The sequence below is a fragment of the Poecilia formosa genome, unplaced genomic scaffold, assembly GCF_000485575.1.
Source record: "Poecilia formosa unplaced genomic scaffold, Poecilia_formosa-5.1.2 Scaffold54, whole genome shotgun sequence".
NCBI classification, from domain to species: Eukaryota; Metazoa; Chordata; class Actinopteri; order Cyprinodontiformes; family Poeciliidae; genus Poecilia; species Poecilia formosa.
This window is the reverse complement of record NW_006799993.1, coordinates 969,486-994,606: the sequence shown is the minus strand read 5'-3', so window position 1 is coordinate 994,606 and position 25,121 is coordinate 969,486. Positions and strand designations below refer to the sequence as shown.

Sequence of the window (25,121 nt, the reverse complement as noted above, 5' to 3'; positions counted from 1 at the left end):
ACACCTATACTAAGACTCAGTGCATGGAGGTCTTAGTGCATTTTAAGTATATTAATTGTGTGGACACCCTCTTTTCTCCATACTAGTACTGTTCTAGTATGGATGCAGCTGCTTGTCTCCCAAGCAGCTGCATCCAAGTAAACATGACATGTCAGACTTAATCTAACAGGCCACATCGCAGCTGGAACGACGGCTTAAATAGTAATGTGACACCTTCTCAGTCTCAGCTGCCTTCCTCTACCCTATCTGCAGAAAAACATGTTGACAAAGAACATGTCGAGTCTTTAATTCAAACTTGATAGGAGACGAATTTTTGTGCAAAACACTTTGTACAGCTTAAATGATTATTTCAAGCTTGATTTTTAACGTTTAAATTTAGGATATGGCAATATATTATGGCAAGCCGGGAGATGGACTTTGTCTCCCCCAAGTGGCCTTTTGACACCCCTACACCCAACTGATCATGCAGTAAAAGAGAACAAAAGGACATTTAGAGGACACCTAATGCTTCAGCACATTGTTAGATCATTTATCATATTAAATTATTGTGACAAGAACAATAATCACATCTGATTCATTTCAACAGAAGGCCCCAAAAGGAAACCAGCCATGCTGTCCGGCTGGGGACAAACAGCACCTGGAAAAACTAGAGCTTTCAAGGCACATTTGTTAAATCCAGGAAACGATGAATACAGTTTTAATAATATGTTAATTTAGATAAATGTACTGTATATCAGCCTATCTTTTGTGTAGATACTACACATCGGACAACACCAAAGAGTATTATATTTTTTTTTTCTTTCTTTATGTTAGAAGGTTTCAAATTCTGCAAAAAAAAAAAAAAAAAGATTTGAAAATTGTATACATTTTTCACCTTTTCTCGTGTTTGTGGGCATTTTATTTGGATTTTATGTGACAGGTGTTTTAATGTTAAAAATATGCTGGAACTCTTATTTATAGTGATCTGTGGACAATGTCAAAGGCTTTTGAATCCTACCCCTTACCGTACCCCTCTGTAGAAAGGGTTTTGTGATCAACAGACATTCTGAAAAAAACAAAACACGATAGATCTCAGGATTCTACTTAATGAAACATAAGATTCTTTTGACTAGACCCATGGTCCTGACAAACATTTTAAAGGGACTGGATGTAAAGCTGTTCTTGTAGGTCAGAGGTCACTGACTCCAGTTCTTGAATGCCAGTGGCCTGCCATTTTTGGACTCATTATTGCTCCCAGACACATGAATCGTAAGACTGAACTACCGCCTTGGGATTTCAGCTAGTTTTTTCAAATGCTTGATAATTAGCCATTTATTTGAGTCAAGTGTGTTAGAGCAGGAATGCATTGAAAAGTTGCAGAGCAGTAATCCTCCAGAACTGAATATGCTGATCCCTGTTGCAAGGGAAAGGTCAAGTTCATCATCCGTCTGGTCTCTCTCCCACAGAGGCCTCCATTCTCTCCTATGATGGAAGCATGTACATGAAGGTGGTGATGCCAACTGTCATGCACACCGAGGCCGAAGATGTCTCCCTGCGGTTCCGTTCGCAGCGGGCCTACGGCCTCCTCATGGCCACCACCTCCCAGGACTCGGCCGATACACTGCGGCTCGAGTTGGATGGGAGCCGCGTCAAACTCACAGTCAACCTAGGTATCGTATAACCAAAACACCTGCAGCACCAGCAGCTCTTTCTTCATTCATTTGCCCCCACATCTCCATCTTCGCCATGAGACGCTTCACCTTCCAGGGGTAACGTCTCCGATTCACTGCGTTTCCTCTCCTCTATCATCCCTTTAATTCTTCCAGTGACCATATATTTTGAAATAGACTTACAGTTTACATTTTCTCTCTTGTTTGCATGAGTATTAAAAACAGTTTCTGCACACAGGTGTTATTCTACGGCTAAAACAATTTAGATAATCTCTGACACAAGAAATAGAATTTCTTCACAGAACCATTGAGACATTTGCAGCACAAACACCCAGAATATCCTAGCTTCTGAGTCTCAGTGAGAACAATTGAATAAACTCTTTCTGCATTTCTCACTAACTCCAGATCATGTCTTTTGTTTGCTAACAGCAGTATCTTTAATGAACTGTGTGCTTTCTCAGTGTCTTGTTCTTTCCATTCCCCTGTCACCTTCATTCTTCCATCATGCTGTGTCAAAAGATGGTATTCACCCCTTCAAAGGCCTTAAGCCTGCGGCCCGTCAGGCGAACAGCCCGAGAACAGAGCCCAGCAAAACCTGCAGCTGGCTGCGACCCCATGAACCTCCAAACACTGAGGTTCTTATTTTAATTTGTACAGTAAATGCTACATACATATATCTGCCTTATAGAACATTTAGGATTGATAGTGTTAACAGGTGTTAGATGATCTATAAATCCCATTTAGATCATGTTCTCACTGATTACATTTATTCCCATCAGTTATTAAGCCCCTTAGATTTCCTTCTCTGCTCATAATAGCCTGTAGTTTCTTCCTAAAAGTGTAGACCTTCCCAGTTTTGAGCTCCTGGTGCAGCTTAGAACCAAACATAGTAGCCGAGTAGCGTTCCAGACTTCACAACTGGGGATCCGGTGCCTCTGTATGGTGCTGGTGCTGATTGGATCGAGGCTGTTTGCTCCCACTTTTCTGTTGCGGTTGACGACACATGACCCACCAGCCACGTGGTGACCAACCCACAATGTCCTCACAGCTGCTGGCAGCAGCTGGACAGGCTTTGTGTTGCATCGTTTAACTCTATTCTCTCTGTGAAAAGCTAATCAACCTGCTTTTCTCCTCCTTGACAAAAATCTGTGACTTGGAAACAAAAGAATGCAGCAAACATTTAATCTTTGCCATTGGGTTGGAAAAGCCTCGTAGCTGGTACCATAAGTGGCCATTTTAAAGTAAAGATAAAACCGAAAATGTTAAGCCTAAACTTTATGAAAAAAACTAATTCTTTACCTTCTTCTGTCTATGTTTTTTTTCTGATCAATTGGTATGAAATTAAAGATAAGAATCCAAGGGAATAAAATGGCTACCCTCCTGCATGTGTGCGTCCCCGGAAGGGTGGACTTCTTGTTTTTGGATGTCTGCAGCTATAACCTTGAAGGATGCAATTTCATCTGTCATTTATTCTTCCCCATCTAGACTGTATCAGGATAAACTGTAACTCCAGTAAGTTAACACTCAAGTTTCATTTTGTTGTACTTGTTGTCTTTTCTTCTTATATCTGCTCTGCACTGCCTTCCACTTTACTTCAACCTTTACTATGTGGATGTTTATGGAGAGTTGTGAGTAAAAAAAAACAGAGATTAGAAAATGTTCCTTTTGGTTGACATCTGAAGGGTTTATAGTCTTAATTCTGATATTATTTATTTCAATAATTACAAACAAATAACCAAACAAAACCAACCTTCATGAAAGAAGAGTTGCAGGACACTGACCATTTGAGGACCAAAGGTTGGGATTTCTACTTATGCCTTACAGGCTCAGTAATGGTGGCATAGTGAATGAAAACCTTATAAATGCAAAGGCTCAAACTAAAGGCATGTTAATTAAATCCCCAGGTTTATAAAAGAAGGAAATTTACCATCTTAATGTCATCCAACTTACTGCATATAAACAGAAGTTTAAAATTCCTTCTAATCTTAACACATAAATAAGTTATCAGTGGTGATCCTGAAACTAAATCTGTTGGAAAAGCAGTGCAAAAATCAAAAATCAGACTATACCACGAGGACCTTGTAATTTATTCCTGATCCATCTATCAGCTGTTGATGTGTGTTGGTTCTTGATGCTGTGCCTTCTGATGAATAGGAGGTCAAGGACTTCCAGCCTTCGCTCGCTCCATGAAATTCACTCAAATTCCTGGAGTGGTTTAATGATGCATTATAGAAGCAGAAATATGGAAATCCCTCCCAGTCTTTCCATGCTGGAGATCTTATGCTACGAAGGGGCTCAGTCTTTTATGGATATTGCTGTTTTAAAACGACATATGGATGTGCATTACCAAGATAATTAAACTGAAACAAAGCATGAAATATTTTTAATTCAAATATCGATCATTGTTACTATACAAACTGTACCAACCTTTCCTAATTCCGATTGCGTGTTGAATATGACATGTCTTTAAAAAGTAAATAAATTGTTAATTCTTGATGGGTTGAGCATTAAACGCAGCTAAAAAAAAGTTTATATTGTTAAGATATCCACAAGTTTTCTGAAAATAATTTGACACCAATAAATAAGACTGCTTTTAAGGTGAATGTTTAAGGGGTTATATATTTTAATTTTATACATTTTTAAGTATTTTGGAGAACCAGGGAGCCTTTTGTGTCTCCACTATCATGGGTTCTTAGAGATGATTTGATGGTCACATCAAAACAATTACAATACAAATATACTAGAACAACAATAAGCTGTTAAAGTAAAGAGTCAATTGTATTTTAAATTGGGGATCTGCAAAGACCACTGTTCATAAACTCTGCCGATTTAAACAAAACCATCGATAAACAATCCAGGAAGTTGGCCGCAGTCTAAACTTACCAATGCAAAAGAAATGTTTATTCTATGCAAATGTAGTACCAGAGGGATAATATTTCACATTGTAATCTTTGGTGTCAACCCATTAGACCCTTTGACCTGATTGTGTATGCATTTCACGCACAAGAAGGATGAATTTCTGTTAGCAGAACATGGTATGGGTTTGGTTAGCATAGCCCTTTTGGGTTTCCCGCTTTAGCTTTTTTGACTAACTGCAGGGACATCAAAGATTCCCAAAGCACCTTTCCTTTCTCCACTTCCTCTATGACTGACAGTGCTTTCCAAAGCCAGGCATGGAGCTATTGACCATGGCTTCAATCTTGAGGGTGTTGACAGTCATTCATGTCAACAGCATCACAGATGTTTCTGCTCTGTGACTCAAATCAGTTTCAAATCACTGCTATTATTAGATGTAATACCATCTAAAGACTCTTCACAAGCTGCACACCTTCTGCCCCCTGGATACATCAGAAAAAATTCTGTCCATTGAAGTAATGAACAGAACTGATAACAAAGGGCTAATCTTGAGTTGTACAGGCATTTAATGGGCCTTAGAAAGAGGTCAGACACCCTATAATGTCAAAGACCCCCTCGGGAAAGACAAGGAGCAGCAATTGTTGATAGAGGGTAACACCAGCAGAGTCTAACACATGATGGTGAGTCAGGGATATTACCAGCAAAGACAAAACATCTCTTGCATTGATCGTACAGAGGCTGAATGGAACCTGGAAAATGATTTGAAATGTTATACTTCCAAAGTTCTTTCCACAAAACTCCAAACACCTGGCTACTTCGTCTGAGTCCAAAGTTCGACCGTCATTCGAACTCTCCTGTAGTGTGTACAGGTGTAGGCTGAAATATTGGATTTTTTATCCAAAGTACACCCTTTTGTCCCCTTTAAAAAGGGACCAATACCCCAGTCTACCAATCTAAAGCCACTAATCCTGAAATATAGGAGTTATATCGGCTTTTTAAAAGAGTCACCCCAGCAGCATTAAGAGCCTTTAGAGGCTTTACGGAAGCTCTAGAGTTAAACTGAGCTATATTTCCAATTTTGATCATACCAGTATGATTTTCACTTTGATTTGTACTGTGAGTTAGAGGTAAGCTTAAAGAATCGGTGGTAAAAGATTACGTTGAACCTGCCAAGATATATACAGCACAATCATTTAGTTAAAATAACTGCTTCTTCATCTGATCTTTAATACAATTGAAGGTCGGATAATTGTGTGGATATTCTTTAAGCATTTTTTATGATATCATATCAAACTCTTTAAGCATTTATCCAAAAGTTACATTTTGTAAGCAGTGTTTCAGTTAGTTTCAAAATGCAGTTGGAAGAAGATTTCTGTGGGCCTGTAATGAGTAGAAGCATTTTCCCTCTCTGCTTCATAAATCTAATATATAATATGAACGCATTGTCAACTATTTTGTCTTTTTTTTTTCATTGTGTAATTCACTGATTGAACCAAACCTTTGTTTCCCAAATAAATTACATCCATTCTTGGATACATTTCCAAGTCTCTTCATAGCCTGACAAGTTTGTGCCCAGACTGACTGGTGGGAAGACAAAGGTTTGGTTTGAGGCTCACTTTGTCCTTAACTTTGTGACTGACCATTGTTCTCAGGCAAGGGACCGGAGACCCTGTATGCCGGGCAAAAGCTCAATGATAATGAATGGCATACAGTGCGCGTGGTGCGTCGGGGCAAAACCTACAAGCTAACGGTTGACGATGATGTAGCAGAAGGTACTTAATCCTGCTTCAACTGGAAATGTTCTCAGTGTTGCTTTTTTTCAGTGTATTATCACCATGCTGGGGTGTGTTAGCTATGGAGCATTCCTCTAATACTGTTAATGTAATTTTTTTCCTTAAATCAGCCCTTTTGTGTTAGTGTCAGACAGAGTTCTCTTTTCTTTTCGTTTTGTTTGTCTTTCTTTTCAACCCATCCCCTGCACCCTCCCCGTCTGCAGGACAAATGGTGGGCGATCACACTCGGCTGGAGTTCCACAACATCGAAACGGGAATCATGACAGAACGCCGGTTCGTTTCCACCATCCCATCCAGCTTCATCGGTCACCTCCAGAGCCTGAGGTACATTTTGCAGTCATTTCTGCTTTAAATGGGCAGAGGAAGGCAATATAAAAATACATTTCAGACTAAATCCTGCATTCTACCTACTTCAGAAGTCAGTACATGGACATGGACCTTGTAATGACGTCTCACTTAGGATAGCTGCCAGCCAAGGTTTAAATTGGGCTGGGGCTCTCTGGAGCTGGGCCCCAGAATGAAAGGGTGACACATTTGAAGAAACCTTTTTTCATGTCCTCTAAAAAATTAAAACAATACCTAATAGCAATTCATTTTTTTTTTCTAATTTAGAGACTGAAAGGCAGTGAATTAGCTCCTCACTAAAGCTACAAATAGGATGCCAACTTCCACATCCTGTCAGTTGGTCTCATCACGGAGACAGGGAGACAAAAACTTGTAGCCCATCACACCGGTGGTAGTGGAAAGAGCTACTTCCTCAGTTGACTAAATCTATAAACATTTTGAATCCAGTAATGTTAATCTGATGTTGACCAAGCCACTGGCACTGCCTGACCAGAGTAAGTAGGTTATTGATGATTTCTGAACAGTATACGTACTCATGACAAAAATAATGAAAGAGTTAGCAAATAAAACATGACATTTAAGATTGGAATATTCCATAAGAACAATAAGAAATACTTTAATACACAAATGTGAGCCTAATGAAATACCTTTTCAAGTAATAGACTGAAGAAGAGTACATGACGAGAAACCTTCAGGGGAAGTTTTCTGGGGAACTCTTGATCAAGAAATGTTTAGATCTACTCCTTAGGAGATGTTTACCACCTTTTCAAAGTGCTGTTGTCTGACAGTGTGGTTCTTTGGGGGAAAATAATCCTCATTGTTCTATTGTTGCTTGCCAAAAATAGAACACAGCTTTTCATATTCTGAAGGACATTTTAACCTGTATACTTAATGTAGAAATATTAGCTGCATGTTCTCTTCCTTTCCACAGGTTTAACGGCATGCTGTACATTGACTTGTGCAAGAACGGCGACATTGATTACTGTGAGCTCAATGCTCGCTTCGGGGTTCGCTCCATTATTGCTGACCCGGTTACCTTCAAGACAAAAAGCAGCTACCTGAGTCTGGCTACTCTGCAGGCCTACACGTCCATGCACCTCTTCTTCCAGTTCAAGACCACTTCCCCTGATGGCTTCATCCTCTTCAACTCTGGGGATGGAAATGATTTTATTGCTGTAGAATTGGTCAAAGGGTAGGTAGTCAGGATAGTCTATTATTTTTGTTTGTGGCAAAGATTTTCTGGAAGAGCTTTAAAACAAATGTGTGTGTCTTGTTTCATTTGTTGGAGCCAAAAAAATATAACTTTAAGTGCAAAGTTACAAGAATTTGACCAGATCTCTGAAACTAAAGACATTTCTCATTGCAGATACATCCACTATGTTTTTGATCTTGGAAATGGGCCCAACCTCATCAAAGGCAAAAGTGAAAGGTCGCTAAATGACAATCAGTGGCACAATGTCGCTATCACCCGAGACAATAGCAATACCCACACACTGAAAGTAGATGCTACAGCCACAAGTCAGACTATCAATGGAGCAAAAAACCTTGACCTGAAAGGTAAGCTGAGAATGTGACTAATTTTTGGTCCATTGTTCATTTAAATTACCTTTTAGAAAACCGTTTTATATTTTACTATCACCAATATGAACAACTTGCTCAAAAGGATTAACAGGATGTAGAGGCATTAAGCTAAACCCCCCTTTTTCTTTTCATTTTGTTAAAATTATAATGTCTGAAATCAGTCTATTGACAATGTTCAGATACTTTTTTATTTGATCTAAATTAATTAATTGGATGTTGACAACTGTTCTGGTTCATTCATGCATTCTTTGCCTTATTTGTAATGGCATCTTTGCACTGAATTTAAATTGTAATGCAAACTGTTGCACTGCAATAATTTGGGCATTGAACATTTTTTTTCTGCAATCCAAGCCACATAAAGCCACATAAAAATATTTCTTCTCCACGGTTTCTTCTTCAGGTGATCTGTTCATCGCAGGCCTGGGTCCAGGCATGTATGGAAACCTCCCCAAACTGGTGGCTTCCAGAGAAGGCTTTCAGGGCTGCTTGGCTTCCATGGACCTCAACGGTCGCCTGCCAGACCTCCTGAACGATGCCTTGTTCCGCAGCGGCCAGATCGAGCGCGGATGTGAAGGTACACCGTCGCTAAGGTCTCTGCCTGATTTAGACTCCTACAACACAAAGTCCAACTCCAACTTCAGCTCCAGCAGCCCTTTCTTCCTACTCAATGCAAACAGTAGCTCCTCAGCGCTCCATCCATACGGGACCAACTCCATCCTACTAACTGTGTTTGTTGCCTCATTTACCCATTGCTAGCTTCATACCAGACATGCAGTACTTCCTCATGTGCACCACCACATTATCGGCCACATTGGCTGTTTATCTACTGAACCGTCAGCCACCATCAGAGCAGTTTTGCCAGTTAAGAAACGTAAACTACTTACTGGTGCTGTTTTTTTTTGTTTGTTTTTTTTTTTTTTTATCCAACATTCTTTTGTAAGATTTGTTTTCTCTACATTGATGTAAATGTTAAATCATAATATATGAAACAAACATGTAGATGTATATCCTGCACAGTCAATTAGATTTATGGCTATGTTAAATGATCATCAACCCACAGTTCAAATTTTAATCCCATTTTTAGAACACGTTTTTTTTTTCTCCTATTATAAACCAGGTTAATTGTTTTCATTTGATGAAAAAGTAAATTTGACTGTAATATGCTGCCTATTATAGAATGTCTTTCCAATGTGCAGATGACATCAGATATGCCTGACCTCTTGGTCTCTAAATAGCACCTAAATGTTTTTTTTTTTTTGAGAAATTCTACCGTGAATTAAGTAAAGGGGCAGCTTTAGAGGCTTAATATGAAATACTTCAATCCTGAATTTCTTAATTCAGCTGTGCAGGTTTCGGTTGGGCCATGAAACATGTGTCAGGAGTGTAGTCTATGGCTGTTGTTTTAAAAGCAGGACTTGCCAAAGGTTTGAATGTTTTGTGCCGCTTCCTGCCTTATCCATGCCTTCAGTGTAATACCGCTCCACATGGAAACATTTTGCACTGGCTAACAAAGGTCACTGTGGATGAAAATGTTTCCATTCTTCGGTGCTTTTCTTTGTTGCTTCATTGTTTTTGTCATCCTCTGAGGGTCCTGGGCCATCCTCCCCAATCTCTTCTTGTTTGCATGGAAGTCTGTGTTTTTTCTTACACCTGCCATCAGTTGTACATAATGTACTCCGAAGGTACATTTTTTAGCATAAACGCAGAGCTCAATGAATGTGTTTGTTGCTGTAAAAGATCAATCTGTGTGATGTTATGCACTGTATTGTATTAACTGTGGGAAGTGATTGTTGATTGGTTTATTTTTCCAAATAAAATCTCATCGATCACAGCTGGGTGTCCATCTCATTTTAATAAATCATTTTATGTGTGCTTTGGTTTTCTTTATGTCGGCACTGTCATTCTAACCGTTTAACTTTGTTTTATTTATTTATTTATTTATTTATTTATTTATTTATTTATTTATTTATTTATTTATTATTTCAAGCTTCCATCACATGAAGCTCATTTGATGTTCTTTCGCATCTCTCAAAGCCCCGATTGAAAGTGATAGTTCGAGGCCACGGCACTACTCTATTACCGTCACTAGATGGTGCTGCTGCGCCTCTGGTAACCATTGAACATCTTACATGAATCCCTGATTCACATCAGCCACCAAAAATAAAGGGAATGTAAACAACAAATTCCCTTTATTTTAGATATCATTCTTTCTTTCAGTCTTAGATTTAAAGGTCTGGTCAGAAATCCTTCTTTAACAGACAGAAATCAAGCCGTCACACATTTTCTCAAACTGGCTGATCCTTCTGGAAATAATTTTGGACAAACATCTAGAAAGGTTTTTGGACATTTTCTGAAAACCAAACGTCTTGAAAGTTGGGGGAAAAAAATTAAACTGTATTCTTAAATTATTAAACAGACAACATAGACGCTTTGTATTTTTCTTTTTTTTTGTCAGTTTAATTCAGTTTAATCTAAAAGGAGTGTCGCCTACAGAGCAATTATGTTGTGACCAGGAAGAAGTGGAGAAGATTTTGATTGATCTTTATCTTGAAGGTCTTCATCTTTTTTTTTTTATTTATTTTTTTATTCATCATAGGTTAATATAAAAGTGAATGATGAATTTAACATTTTGAATATGCACATTACACAGCAGTAACAGCACGTGATGAACTATGAAAGCAGTTTTGTTTGCAAGAGACCAGATAGTCATATCAAAGAAAATGATTCCTTTGGCTTCATTGCTTGGCCCATTCATGTTTGACAGAAACAACATATCCTTTTCCAAAGGAGAATATCTCAATATGTGATATTTCTAGTTATTTGATGGTTCTTGTTAAATGCAGGGCCTGTCTGTGTGTTTGGTGGCTATTGTTGGACTCCCACAGGTCCAAGCACGACTTGTCAGGAGGACTCCTGTGCCAACATGGGGATCTGCATCCAACAGTGGGAGAACTACACCTGCGACTGCTCCATGACCTCCTACACTGGGACGCAGTGCAGTGACCGTAAGTTCATTTGTCGTGCTCTCATGTCTAGCATTGCACCACACGACTCCCTGTATTAACACATTGGTGATGCAATAAGTATTTTACTGGACAACATATGAAGTATTGCTTGTTACACAATCTATTAATTTAGTTTCATCCTATTGAGCTTCTTCTCAAAGACATCGTTTAGCAAAACTACAGACGACAGCTCCAGCTCTCAAGGTTGTCCTCACCAGATAATTTTCAAACTCCTCAAATGGGTTTTATTATATCAGTGGATATACAGTATTTAAATAAATTTATTCACCTGCCTTCAAGCCTGTTATGCATGCTGGTTGTTCATGTCTGAAATTGAAAAAATATGTAAATAAAAGCTCAAAAGCAAAATGGAAAACAAAGTGCAGCCAAGAATTAAGCTGGAAAGTGCTGAAGGTTTGTTTGGAATGCCAAAGATGGAATAAAGGACGTTTTGGTCGTAAATATGTAATAAGTGCAGTAGTATAGAACTTAGTTTTCCGTGTTTGGCTTTCTAATTTAAAACACCATTTTAAATTAATCGTTTACAGTAATCTGCATAATCGTAAACTTCTTGCAGCAGCAAAACATGTCTAAAGAGGACCATGCAAGGTGTGGGCTGTTGCACATGCCTCAATGAGAGTTTCATCAGAGGTTGTAATCTTATAGCAGTGTTCAGAGTCTTGGTGAACACCAGGCTGAGAGACTGTGACACCACTCAACATCTGTTCAAAGAAGGAAAAGCTGCATGTGCCATTTTTATTGTGATAACAATAATCCAACTTGTTTGAATATCATGTAGTATACATTTAGTCCTTGGCTTCCATTTGTCTCGGCAGATCATAGATGATGCTGTCTCGATTAAGCTGTCTTCAGTCTTAGCTCTTTTGTGTCTTGTTGTTTGTTGAGTGTTTTGTTCTGCTGGTCGAATTGGTCTATGTGTTTCAGCACAGCATTTGAATTTGCTTTTGTAGATGTTTTCATTGCATATTTCTCTTTCCTCTCCTTGGTCTTCTTATGCCAAAGTAATACCCACAATTTTCCAACTCATTTTGGAAACAAAGAGTTTTGCAGATGTTTTTTGCTCACAGTTCCCCAGAACTGTTTCTGCTTTTCTTGTTTTGAGTTATGGGATTAGTTAGGACAGAACATTTAATTTTGTTGTCTCACCTGCTAAACAACTTAGACCCTCTTAACTCTGATAAAAGTCCTCTTTCTGTGTGGTAAAAACGTTGAATGTCTTTACATCGGGTCTTTAAGGGAATCTTCTCCTTCTAAAGATAATGTAAGACAATTGCTAGAAACCTTCGTATTTAAAAAAATGGTCAAGTTAGTGGATGCTTTTAACAAACTACATAGCTAGCTAAATATCCATATGACAATGTTATCGTTTAGCATGCTAACCGTTTCTTTTTTTTAGAATTGACACAAATACCTTATTTTTTTCCTAGCAGTTTTCAATGTTCTGCTTAAATTATTTTTAAAAGTGACTTCCAATTCCATTTTATACAATATCCAATTTATTTTTAAACAAAAATCACTAAAAATTAAAAAAGTCAGGGTTGTTTTTCATCCATGATTTGTCTTTGAAGTGATGTAGAGAATAAACCCAGAATGAACATACAGGGTGCGTATGCTACGCCTGGACTCCTCTAATCAAAATAGTACAAAACACTTTTTGAAGCTCTTTTTTTCATCAATTTCCACTTGAGTCTGAGTTTCAGCTCTTGGATGTTCGCGCAACTTATGTTATTTCGATTGAGTCTCGCTGCTCTTTTATCCGTCCTTTGGTGATTTTTGCAATGTGTTTTCTGTCAGAGAAACTATGAGGAGAGGCTGACTCAGAGACCTGACAGTCGTGTTTCCTACCAGAACTCATTCTGTCAAAGATTGACATCCCTAAAAAAGATCCACTGTCATGCATTTAGATACCTCTCATGGTTTTGGGGAGTTCCTATGAGTTTAAAATATAGAAAAATGCAAGAACTTTGGGTGTCTGGGAAAATATTTGCTTAATGAGTTTATAAGATGGACCAACACAGCATTTAAGTGTTCAGAGACAATTTATGGGACCTGTTTTTCTTCACAGGCTGAAACATGAATGCACTTAGGCCCTCTACAATATTCCTTCGAAACAGGCAGCTGACTCTACATTGACATGAGGTTGCATCATTGCCTGTCATCGTCTTAGCCTCAGTATTGGAAATTGACTTTACTGTTTCATGTGTTTCCAATTTTCTTGTTTGCCTTCTTTTCGTTTCAGTGAACGGTCACAGTCACTGTTGATGTTGCATCCCCTGACAGTACATGCACCTAAGCAACAGAATGAAATTAAATATTTGCAGTGTATAAAGAAACCTGTTTTTTTTAGTTCAATAGAACAACAACCCCTCCATGTTTCATCAAGGTGGTTCTGGTGTGAGAAGGTGATGGAACCAAAGACTGTTTGTTCTTTTAATTCCTGTCCTTATTTGTATTCTTTTCAGATTTTCTTTCTGCAAAATTACCATCAGGTATTACAATTCCCAATTAGATTGTGGCACCCTTTCTTTAAACTATAGAGAGAGACCTAGTAAGAAGAAAGCTTTTTGATAAAAAAAAAAATACGTTAAAAGTTTAAGTTAGGTAACTTTTTCTTATCTACCTGTAAAAGTGTTGTAAAACGCTTTAGTTTCCTATTTGTTTTTATGTCTTTTACTTAAACTTGTGTAAATAGATGTAGTTATTTAAAATATTATTTGATTATGAACTATTGTGTTTTGCTTATTTAGGCGGTGATGGAACCATTTCCCAGGATAGGCAAACAAATCTTTCATACACCATATTTTCCCAGAGACATTAAAATACACTGAAAATTAATAAGCTAAATACCACTTTCCAGTTTGATGGTATTGCAGTACTGTAAATGTAATAGTTCACAAAACTCTGCTTTATTTTTTTTTTTTACTATAACACCCACTTGAAATAGGTGACCAGCAGTGGAGTAATGGAAAAAAGGCAGAACAACACAAATATAACTTCCTTAGTTAATAGTAAAGCTTTGATATCCACTGGAATGATTCTGAGCTCTGATGGTAGAATTTTACTCCTTCCATCGTAAGGACCTGAAGGTGTCGATAGCTGTTGGAGATGGAGTGCATATCCATCACAAAGCTTTCACATAACTGTGAGGAGACCGCTAGAAGATGAACTTGTGAAGTGAGGCAATAAACTTAAAAAATGGGGATGAATAACATGCTGGGAAAATAAAGGGACTGTGGAATTGGACTGAGATAATTTATGTCTTTGTGTGGGTCTTTTGAAAGTGAAAGGAGGCTGTGTGTATTAGCAGAGTCGAAGGGCTGGAGGGATGGAGCATTTTTATGAATATGAATTGAACCCGTTTGTCTTGTACAGTTCCTTGGGACGGGATTTGTTGTGGCTTGATTAAACTGAATTGAAGTGGCTCACTTACCTCAAAATCAAACAAGCTTTCCTTTCCAATGCATTACTGCTTAGTGTTTCTAAAGTTTATCAGGAACTTTCCATGTACATTCAAATGTACTACTTTCAATTCTTAACGGATGCTGAATATTATGATGGTAGCAGCCAATGTTCAAGTTGTGAACATCCCAGATATTTACCTCAAGGGCAGACCACCCTGTGCTAACAGGGATTGCAAAAAAAAAATCCTAAAGCACAACCTCAGAGATGGATAGTGTGATGATCCTTATATGCCATAATGTAAACATTGATCTGGTCTGTTGTGGTAAAGAAAAAAAGTTTACCTCAACAAGAAATGCACTCGGTTTACCATTCAGTGTTATCTATGTTTATATGCAGAGGCAAAAATGATCCTGGATGAAGTGGCTGAATTGCCTTCAGCCACTTCATTTTGTAGGTTTTTTCTATATTCTACAGCGTGGTCGGACTCCACCTCACCTCATCTCCATGTCCGGAGATTAAGCGAGGAGCTTAATCGTTAAGACAATAATCAGAAACATGGCAGGAAGCCTGCAACAGAATGTGTGAAAAAGAAAAATGAAGTTTCTGTCAAGTCCAGAGCACAGTCATATCAAAACTGTGCAATGGGACCTGAAGTGAACTGTGCATAAACAATTGTCTGAACACCTCAATGAACTGAAGCAATGTTGGAAAGAAGAATGGATCAAAATGACTCCAAAGATGAGAGACTGATATATTCATACAGAAAATACCTAAAGACAGTTATTGCTACTAAAAGTGATTTTTTTTCCCACTTAGAGAAACAGACCTTTCTTAGTGCCTTGATGCATAAACCTTCTCAATCAAAAATGGGTGTTATTTTTTTTATTCTTATGACCCTGAGCAGTAAAACGCTAATTTCTTACAGGCTGTGAACAAATTTTCAACTGCAGCAGGAAATCGTTAGAATGGGATGAGGTGGGGTAACTGGTCACAAGTGAGCAGACTGGCAGGCAATCAGAGCCATTGGCAGGGTGACAGAGAGTCTATTTTCCTCTTCACTGACCTTTATATGTGTTCTGCTGTGTGCTGGATCCTTCATTGATCTACCAACCTCAAGACTAATCATCAGCACCAAGTGCATCCATGAAGCTGCAGAGCTGCTCCTCCTCCCCTGGTTGTTGGGCTGATATGGCCTAATGTCATTAACTTGTTTTTACAGATATGTGAGGTTGATGAAGGAGAAGTTGATTCGTCCTGGTTTATCTCCGGGTGAAGCAGGTACCAAATGAGCTGTGTTAATGTGCTGCTGATAAGCGGAGGATAATGTGTATGTTGTCCTTCACCTTGGTGGTCTTCCTCAGCCGTTGTTTGTTTAATCTTTGCCCTTTCGCTGTTCCAACCCACATAAATCTGGAGCAGGAGGTAAAATAAAAAGCAGGAGAGCAGGAAATAAAGAATGTGTGGTTGTGTGAGGAGGTGGAGCTGGTGTTCTTCAGCTGATGGGGGGTGGGGGGGGGACGGCCATGCATCACAGCGGACAGGTCATTTGAACAGTGCAATGCTGCGTCTAAGGGTTTAGGAGATTAGAGAGGCTAATAATTTCTGAGGGCCATGCTTTATGTTAATGTGACAGGCTTTGCTGTATATTTCTGCTGAGGCGTCGTCTTTGTTGCTCTTAATTTTCCTTTAATGGAACTTTTGTGTTTGTTTCAACAGCCAGCTCACAGATTTTACCGGCTTTGGAATTACCTTGCTTTCTGAAACAGAGGTCGTCCTCTAATTATTTCCCCCAGATAAAAGGAAGGATGCCGCTGGCACACAAAGTTTAGCAGAAACTGTGGACAGGATTAGCAGATTTGGACCCAGTGTCACAGTTTCACAGTTTTACAATCCGTTTTTTGCATTTCTCAACAGCAAAAGACAGGAGCATAGATAATCCTAACGGCAATTTCCCCCCTCCCCACAAAAAAAAACAAAACACATTGCACACAGTTATGATTAGTTTGAAACATTATGATTAATGAGTAGGAAACCTCTGCACTGATAAGGCTCGCATGACTGATGATTTCCTCTGAAACGCAGATAAAACCCTTTTAATAAAAGAAGTTTTATTTAATTAAAGAGCTTTTGTTTGCTGGTTTAATTAACTGAAACATTCCCTCAGAAAAGGTAAGTACAGCTGTGATAAAAAGTCCTATAATTTTAGAATTTATCTTGCAAATAAAAAAAAACTTAAACACACTAGTTGGTGAAAGGTGAATTATTTTAACAAATATTATGTTCATAACCCTTTTACGCTGTTGCTCATCTACCTTGTGTTTCAGTGGCATAGGAAACATGGGCTGCCTGGCAAAAACCAGCCAGTTGTTCTGCGCTTTGCTTTGCACACAGGGTCTGGACCCTTGGTTGTTGGGAAACAATTGCTTGGACTGTGTGTCAATCATTTGTCATTTATCCATCTTATCGATGGACAAATGATCAGTTGATAGTTTTCTCTGGTATCAAGAAGGTCGACCCTCTTTCCATAACATGAAGTGTAAAATTTTTCATGTGCTGAATTTCAAAAAGGAAAATATTAACATATTGTAGGGTGTTTTTGTTGAATACAACAAAATATGGACTGAATAGATAAAAAAATGTAATTTCCTCACATTGTTAAACTTAGACATGTAAGCATTCACATTCCTAAAGAAGTAGAAGCTACATGATTGATCAGGGGTTCCTCCAACACTTCAAAACTTAATGGGTCTCATGTTGCTTACATTAATCTGATGGTTGAGTAACCTAAATAAAGTTTTATTTATATTAAAAACATTAAATATATTTATTGTTGAGCCCATGTCTATTTATTGAATAATTTAGCAGCAAAAGTTTTTTTTTCAATTGAAAATTAAAATGTGATTAACAAACCTTACGATTAACAAACCTTACGATTAACTAGATTAATAATTTTAATTGATAGACTGACAAACTCTAAAGAAAACCTTTTTTACTTGCGTCTTGCAGCCACATTTTATCATGTTGACTCTGAAATAGGCACATAAACCCAGAGAGTCGACGCACAAAGATAGGCACACAAAGTGAAAACAGCTCCAACCAATCTGTCTCCGCAGGTCATAAAATTTTAAAGATAAAGTCCAATGCATATGACTTCAGAAATGTGGAAGTGATGTCTTTGCACAGCTGAGGACACACTGAGAGCTAAAGCCAGACATTAAGTGAGTAAATGTTCAAACATGTCTTATTTAACAAAAAATAGATTCCAGGCTTCACACACGTGTCTTTTTTTTTTTTTTAGACAGTCTTAGGACATCCATATACACAAAACTGTGCAACTAAACCAAGATTAAAGTTACTTCAGTTAAAATGGCATCAACGACTCTGACTTTGGCAAAATGGAGTGATGCAATATCCTGCAATGGCCTTGAACCAGTTTTTTATTTTTTATTTTTATTATTATTATTTTCTTACATTTCCAATTTCCAACAGCATAACAAACATTTTTTTTTTTGATTGCTGCAGCAGATGCAGAAAAACAAGCAAGCTTTAAAGTGAGTGTGTTATCAAATGGAGGTATGTGGTCTGCAATGTTATGCAGAGGGGAGAGCAGGTTGATAGGTCCTTTCATGTTTCCAAAATGATATTCAGCTTCCCCAGTTTATCCCCTCAGGCAGAAAAGCAGTGAAAGGCCTTTCCTGGCTGCAGCCATCAAAGGTGACTTTCAAAATTCGAATTTGAGGTGTGTCACAAGGATGAAGACATCATACAAACATACCTCTAGATGAAGGTCATTTCAGAAGTCCACAAATTAAATAATTCATGACGGCGAGTTAGAACAGCACCTGCATAATCTTACTGTATCTGTATCTCATTGCTTTCCTACTATTGCGAGCTGGAAAAACATGTTAGATTTGGGAATATTCCTTTATTTAAAACAGAAATGCACTTATGAAGAAGTTTGTTGTTTCTGTCTTAAAATTAAGGCTGAAACAGAAATTGTAATCGAGGTATATCTTAAAGACAGTAGTAAACAACGAGACTACACAAATTAATTTATACTATCTGCATTCATTTCGTTTTTCTGCAGGGAATAAAAAATGTCTATGACAGCTTAATTTGCATTGAGTGGTCTGTTCTTCCATATAACTACTTTATCTGTGTTTTGTGTACAGTGCAGTATTAAAACCAATAAATACATTTATTGTTTAGCACATGTCTATTCATTTAATAATTTCGCAGCAAAAAGGGTTTTTCAATTAAAAATGTTATTTTTTCGATATATTCTTAGTTTGTATTGAGCAGTCTGTCAAAGCAAAATTTTACAAATAACTACGTTTTATGTTTTGTGTACTTAACGTTTATTCCTAGGAGTTTTGCTGTAGGCTTCATTGTGTGTAAAACTTCTGGTAAGATAGCATCATTATGTGAAGACATGTTAAAATGCTTTACAGCAGCAGTAAAGCAGTTTGTCTTGGTATCTAATTGATTAAACGTGGGCTGTATTTCTGACGTTACTGGTATAGAGTTTGGGTGGCACATTGGCACAGTTGTTAGCACTGTTGACTTAATGCGTTCAGATCCTGGTGTAAAGTGTTTTTGCGTGGAGTTTCCATGTTCTTCTTGTGAATGTGTCCTTCCACAGTCCAAATTAATGACTTTTAGGTTGATTGGTCACTCAAAACCTGCCCTGCTTAGATTACTAAGCGAGTGTGTGTACAGACATGGTTGGTTGTCCTTTGTGTCTCTTTATGTAATGCTGCCCCAGGCTTTCAAAAGTCCAACTGCAGATGGGCAATTTTGGGTAATAACAAATCAGGATTTTATTTTATTCTCATCCTGACAAATTGCTATAAATGTTGCAAAAGAAGCAAGAAATTCTTTTAACCATTCAACTAAGAAAAAAAGATTTTATTCCTTAGAGTCCATTATTTGAAATGCATCCGTAAGAGACAAGAAAAAAATAATTTTCTTTTCACCTCCTAGTTTGCTCTTTGAGGATAATCATATCCGTCCTTTTTTCAAATTCTGCCTTTGAGTAAACAAACTTTGCCTTTGTTGTTTTGTCCCGAGTTCTCATCCTTGCATCCTGGATTTGTCTCCACATTCCTTCATCCTTGAAGTCGCTCTTTTACCTTTCTTTTACCTCTGTCATTTCTCTCAGCACCTCCTCAGCAGTCGTCCAACCCCTCCTCCTCTTCTCTCCTCTGCACTCCACACTCCCTCTCTTTCATCCTGTGGCAGCTATGGGATCCAGTTCATTGCTGTTCCCTTCGTTAAACAGCCAGAGTGTCCAGACTGAGCGCATACATCAAATGAAGGCTCTACATGGATTTGGACGACAAACAGAAAAGGAGTTTTACTGTCACTGAGATAAGGTGCTTTAGGAGATATTTGAACCCCTTTGGAATTAAAAAGAGGAAGAAACGAGAGGAATATGATAAAGTAAAAAGTCCAGTGGATTTACAGAACTCAGGTTTACGAATGGGTTGCCCACTTTGTGATCTACTTTCTAAGGATTCCTCAAGGTGTTTTTCAAGGAGTGAATGGAGAGATGATGTGAGAATAGTGCAGCACTTTTGGAGCATCCAGTCAGGAGCACCAGCGAAACCACAGCTTTCAAACAGAGGAGGATGCATGAAGTGTTGATCCATCCTGACTTTTTATGGGCCATTCATTGTGTGTTTCAGAGCAGCATATACTCTTCTCAGGTGGATGTTTCTGTTCTTTTAGTTGACCAAGTTTAATTAACTCTGACATGAAAAGTCAGGACTGTTGGAATTATTTGTAGCTCATCGACTCCTAATCAGCTTTATTTGCTTCAACATGAGATTATTTTATTGCAGTATTCTGGCATACAGTGTGACTTTTTAAATATTCATCATCATGTGTCCCATTGGTGCTCTACCACCACGGGGTCTTAAGAAAAGGAGTTCATGTCAATTTCCTGGACTGACTGTCCTCTGCCACAGTGCTTGGATTTGGTGGCTCATTTTGGGATGTAGTGCTGCATCTGCAAAGCAGAGCTCATCCCACAACCACAGACATCGAGTGGCAGCAGACCCATTCGATCAACAACTGTATGTGGGGAGGCATCGCTCCTCTCAGGCTGTATCCATTTACGGCTTTCCAGCAAATCTGAAGGCTGCTCATGGTAAGTGGTAAAACTTCAAGATCTGTAAAGCTTGCAAGATGCTACTCTTGCAACTTCTCATCCATCTCGGGTCCAATAATGTAGAAAAATGGTAGGTCTGTTTGGGATTTATTGCTTGGTTTTGAAAAACAAAGATGCTCAATAGCTGCATTGTTTAACTTGTTTCTTGCAAGTTGGTGGGATGCTGCAAGGCAGACTTTTGTCAGTGTTGGTTTTGCTAAATTAAGAAGTGTTGTTCAAGGATGTTTTAGGTTATAACTCTAAGACTTGTATTCTGCATTCCTCTCCTCATGTTTTATAGACTTACAGTAGGGGGAGCTGATGAGCTTTCAGTCTTATCTTTTTTCAATTGTTTTATTTAATTAAAGTAGATCTTGATTAATTATAATGTTTTTTTTCCTTTGTGGAACATCCTTACAGCAGTGTGCATCAGGAAACACTTGAAACTAGCCTGTCTAAAGCTTTGTAAAGCTTGTAGTTTGTTTTGCTAAAAAGCCAAAGCCATCTATGATAAATCTATGTATGAAGTTCTCCAATATTTTAACTTTGAAAGAGTTAAAGCTGACTGAGACAGGTTCTATTGACTGCTTTAGAAAGTGTTTTTTAAACCCATCCTTCACACAACCACATTAACAATACTAATACATATAGCGCTATAGTTGTATTATGGTGCAAGCAAATATTTAGTTTTATTTTTTTTTTGAAAACACCAGAATTTTATGACAAACAGTAACTGTGACTACTTCCTCTGATGTCCATTAGCACAGGTAGACTGACAGAAAGGCTAACAGCTACCATAACTATGATGGTTATTTGCTTTATTAGACATGTACTGGGTTTTAAATATTCAATGGTTAGTGTTGGATAATCTAGTCCAGGTTTGAAGAGTCTACATATTGAAGTTTGTGAACAAGGATAGATTGAAGTTGCTCAAGGATAGTGAAAAACTAGGTGGAAAAACAGCTTTAGCGTTTTCCCGAAGCCAACTTCAGCTCTGTAAAATATAGTACTGTGTAGATATGTTAATGCTTGATCTGATGTTGCTAATGGTAGTCTATACAGACGAATGGACAGCAGAGGACATAGGCAATCCAGTGGGTGACAAGCCTTAGAATGCTAGTCACGAACTTATTCAATGCTAATACAAGTGAGTAGTCTCTTTCTCATTTTTCTGCACCAGCCACTCACTTACTCATTACAGAATTACATAATGGCCCTGAATGCAGTGTCATACTTTTAGACAATCAGTACTGCATATCCTCTTCCAAGAAGGGCCCAGCCAAAGCAGAAGACATGTAGCCCTAGATATTTATCCCAAGCATATTAGAGTTTCACTCATGAGGCAGCCATTTTTGTTTAGGTAGGACTAAGAGGTAGGTGGCCAAAAGGGCATAGATGATTCAAGGATTAAATAGATTGTGTAAGAGAACAGTATCTTTAATTTCTGGCTCGTTATATTCTCTTGTGCTCTCGGATTCAATGATCCCACGTGTGGGAACAAAAGCCACACAGAGTTAACAATCGGAGCTCCACATCATGCATTTTCAGAGTTTATTCCAACATTTAAAAGTATAAAATCACATCAACAACACAGAGACTTCATACACATGAAGACAGACCTTCATTTACCTGAGACAAATAAGGAAAAAATGCAGAGGCAGGAAAAAAGGCAGACTCGTCTTTGGAGAGTGCTCATGCGTTTTTGCAAAAACAATCTTATTCGTTCCTCTGGGGCCCATACTTTTACTCAAAGGGCTTTTCTTTTGTTTTAATTTATGCATTTATGTGATTAAGGCGTGTTGTTCTCCTTGTACAGATAGACCTAGTTTCAAATTACACAGCTTGGGCAATTTTATTACCTCCTGAGGCCTGTTTAATTTCAGGGCTATGGTGCTTCTCTATCTAGACAAGGGAGACCAAAGGTCAATTAAAACAAGCTCTTCTAATGCCAGTTTGAAATGTGATGTTACTCCTAATTCCTGGTTGGAGCAAAGCCTCTAGTCTTTTATCAGAGTTCAACCAAAACCCAACCTGTCTTAAATCTATTTTATTCCCTCCTGGGCAAATTCCTACAAATACAGATCAGTGCAGTAATTTTACATTGACAAGAAGCCTGGTACGCAAAATGGTTCAGAACTTCTGCATCCTTTTGGACTGCATGTAGTTGTTACTATAAAACTACAAATTAGACTACTTCAAGTCATGTTAATTTTAACTAAATGGTATTCCACTAATTAAATTGCAATTATTGGTGGTATTATGTGTTGTTAGTGTGTTTGTCATTAGGTTTTAGTGTTTCTCTGTGGGAGATGACTTGAATGTCTCCTCCTGTTTATTTGAGACAAGGCCTGTGTGCCAAAGTTAATTTATGACGCGTTTCCTTCCTGATAACATTTTTTTCTGCAGGCCCTAGGCCCTAGGACAGGGGTGTCAAACTCAATTTCACCGAGGGCCACTTCAGCATATTGTGAATGTGGCCCCCCTCAACGGGCCACATTGACGGTACAAATCAGGAGTGCATCCCTGCTAAAACACACCCCAGACAAAAGGTTGACTTCCCTCATTCAGTTCTGTAGAGGCTTATAATGAGTCAGTGGTCAAGGTGTGTTAGAGAAGGAATCCATCTAAAGTTGCAGATGGTAGCTCTGAAAAACTAGACTTGGGCACCCCTAGCATAAATGTATGAAAATACCATGTTAAAAATACAATAAACACCTCATATTGTTAAATAACTGATTTTATGTATTGAAGTTTTAAATATTACATTTGAGTTTCCATGGATGTAAAATTACTGCTCAGTTTAAAAATTACAATATTTAAATCAGTGTTTAAAGGTAAGCAAACAAATAATAAAAACAGATTTAGTCTCAGAGGCAGCTGAAATCAATTAATTAAAAAAATCCTTTCTGAATATCATCTCATGGACTCTGAACTAAATGCGTCTTTCTGACCGGGAGCTGACGGCGTGTTGAAGAGTTATGGACCGGACGCTTTGGAGCGTCTGGTTAGGAAGCGCATTACAAACCTTTGGTTAAAATGGCGCGTTAAATTCAAGTCTCCATTACGGACCAGAGAAAACTAAAGAGAATGCAACGTTGTGTTAATACATTTGAGGAGCCTGTAGTTTATCTGGAGGAAATAAATGACGATGCAAAAGTTAATTAGACTGTAACATGCGCAGTCCGCTGCTCAACCACTGCGGACGAGGCTCCGTCGCTGCGAAGAATAAGAAACCGCTGGAAGTAACTCATCCAGCAGCGGATTTAACAAATGGAGCCTTCTGGGTTCACGTTACCCAGGAGAGCGGCGCTCTGGAGGAGCTGCAGACGTAACATCTGTCAGTTTCGGAGAAGCGAAACCATGTCAATAAATAAATAAATAAATAAATAAAAATCCCGATAAAAGCGCACACCGGACCGCACAGGGTAAAACACTTATAGAGTTCAGCTGATATGTTTGGATCAGACAGATCCAACTGACTGATGAATTAGTGCAGATTTTTCTGCAGATGGGAACCAGGAGGAAGTGCGTTCAGACTCCAGCGGGTTAAGTGCTGCTAATTTAAGTGAAGTCTCTTAATTTAATTTAATAAAAGTTATTGGGGTGGTTTTTGTCACTACGAGAAAAATGTAGATACATTTATCTGTTTAATCTGTGATGGGATTTGGATTCACGGTGAATATTAACTAAACTGCATAAAATGAGACTAAATAGCCGATATTAATATGATTGTAATTTCACGGATAAAAATAGACCGATTTTTTTAATGTTGTCGGTCAAGATAAGGATAACAAAAAAGTCTAGCGCGACCTGCCGCCCTGACACCAACTCACACACATCTTCATTCACAGTCTTACTTGTAAATCGATGTTTCTTTTCTTGGACGTTTTGATGTTAGCTTGTCGATGTCTCAGTTTTATTCGCTGGGAAAATCAATAAGCAGCTTTAGGTGACTCTGCTGCTCTCTAGTGGCGAGAAGCCATAATGTTGGCTGGTAACAATCGGAATGCATTATGGGAGATGTAGTTTGTAGTCAATTCATACTCAAAACCTATTTTAAGTCAATCATTGGCCTATCAAATGCTGGGGGCCACATGTGGCCCACGGGCCTTGAGTTTGACACATGTGCATTACACCATAGAACTGCCAATTGGTAATTGAAGTAAAGTAGCTTCGATTTCAAAGAAGCCTACATTGAAGTCGATTGGCAAATGAACCATCACAAAAGAGGAAGGCTCTTGTTGTCTCACTGCACCCCAAGAGATGCATAACCTACAAAAACCATTTCTGTCGTCTGGTTTTGAACCAGAGACCTTTT

The 25,121-nt window shown here is 38.3% G+C and overlaps 1 protein-coding gene across 6 annotated transcripts in view; it reads left to right on the top strand.

The window, feature by feature from the left end:
* The window catches only part of LOC103138742 (neurexin-3a), a 123,926-nt gene that overhangs the window by 77,180 nt on the left and 21,625 nt on the right, over window positions 1-25,121 (top strand). For all 6 annotated transcript variants that reach the window (XM_016671994.1, XM_016671992.1, XM_016671993.1 and 3 more), the window contains exons 11-18: window positions 1,446-1,649; window positions 3,135-3,161; window positions 6,158-6,277; window positions 6,502-6,622; window positions 7,575-7,835; window positions 8,010-8,200; window positions 8,625-8,798; window positions 11,110-11,229. In XM_016671994.1, coding sequence (XP_016527480.1) covers window positions 1,446-1,649; window positions 3,135-3,161; window positions 6,158-6,277; window positions 6,502-6,622; window positions 7,575-7,835; window positions 8,010-8,200; window positions 8,625-8,798; window positions 11,110-11,229 — 1,218 coding nt within the window. The remainder of the gene's footprint in view (window positions 1-1,445; window positions 1,650-3,134; window positions 3,162-6,157; window positions 6,278-6,501; window positions 6,623-7,574; window positions 7,836-8,009; window positions 8,201-8,624; window positions 8,799-11,109; window positions 11,230-25,121) is intronic.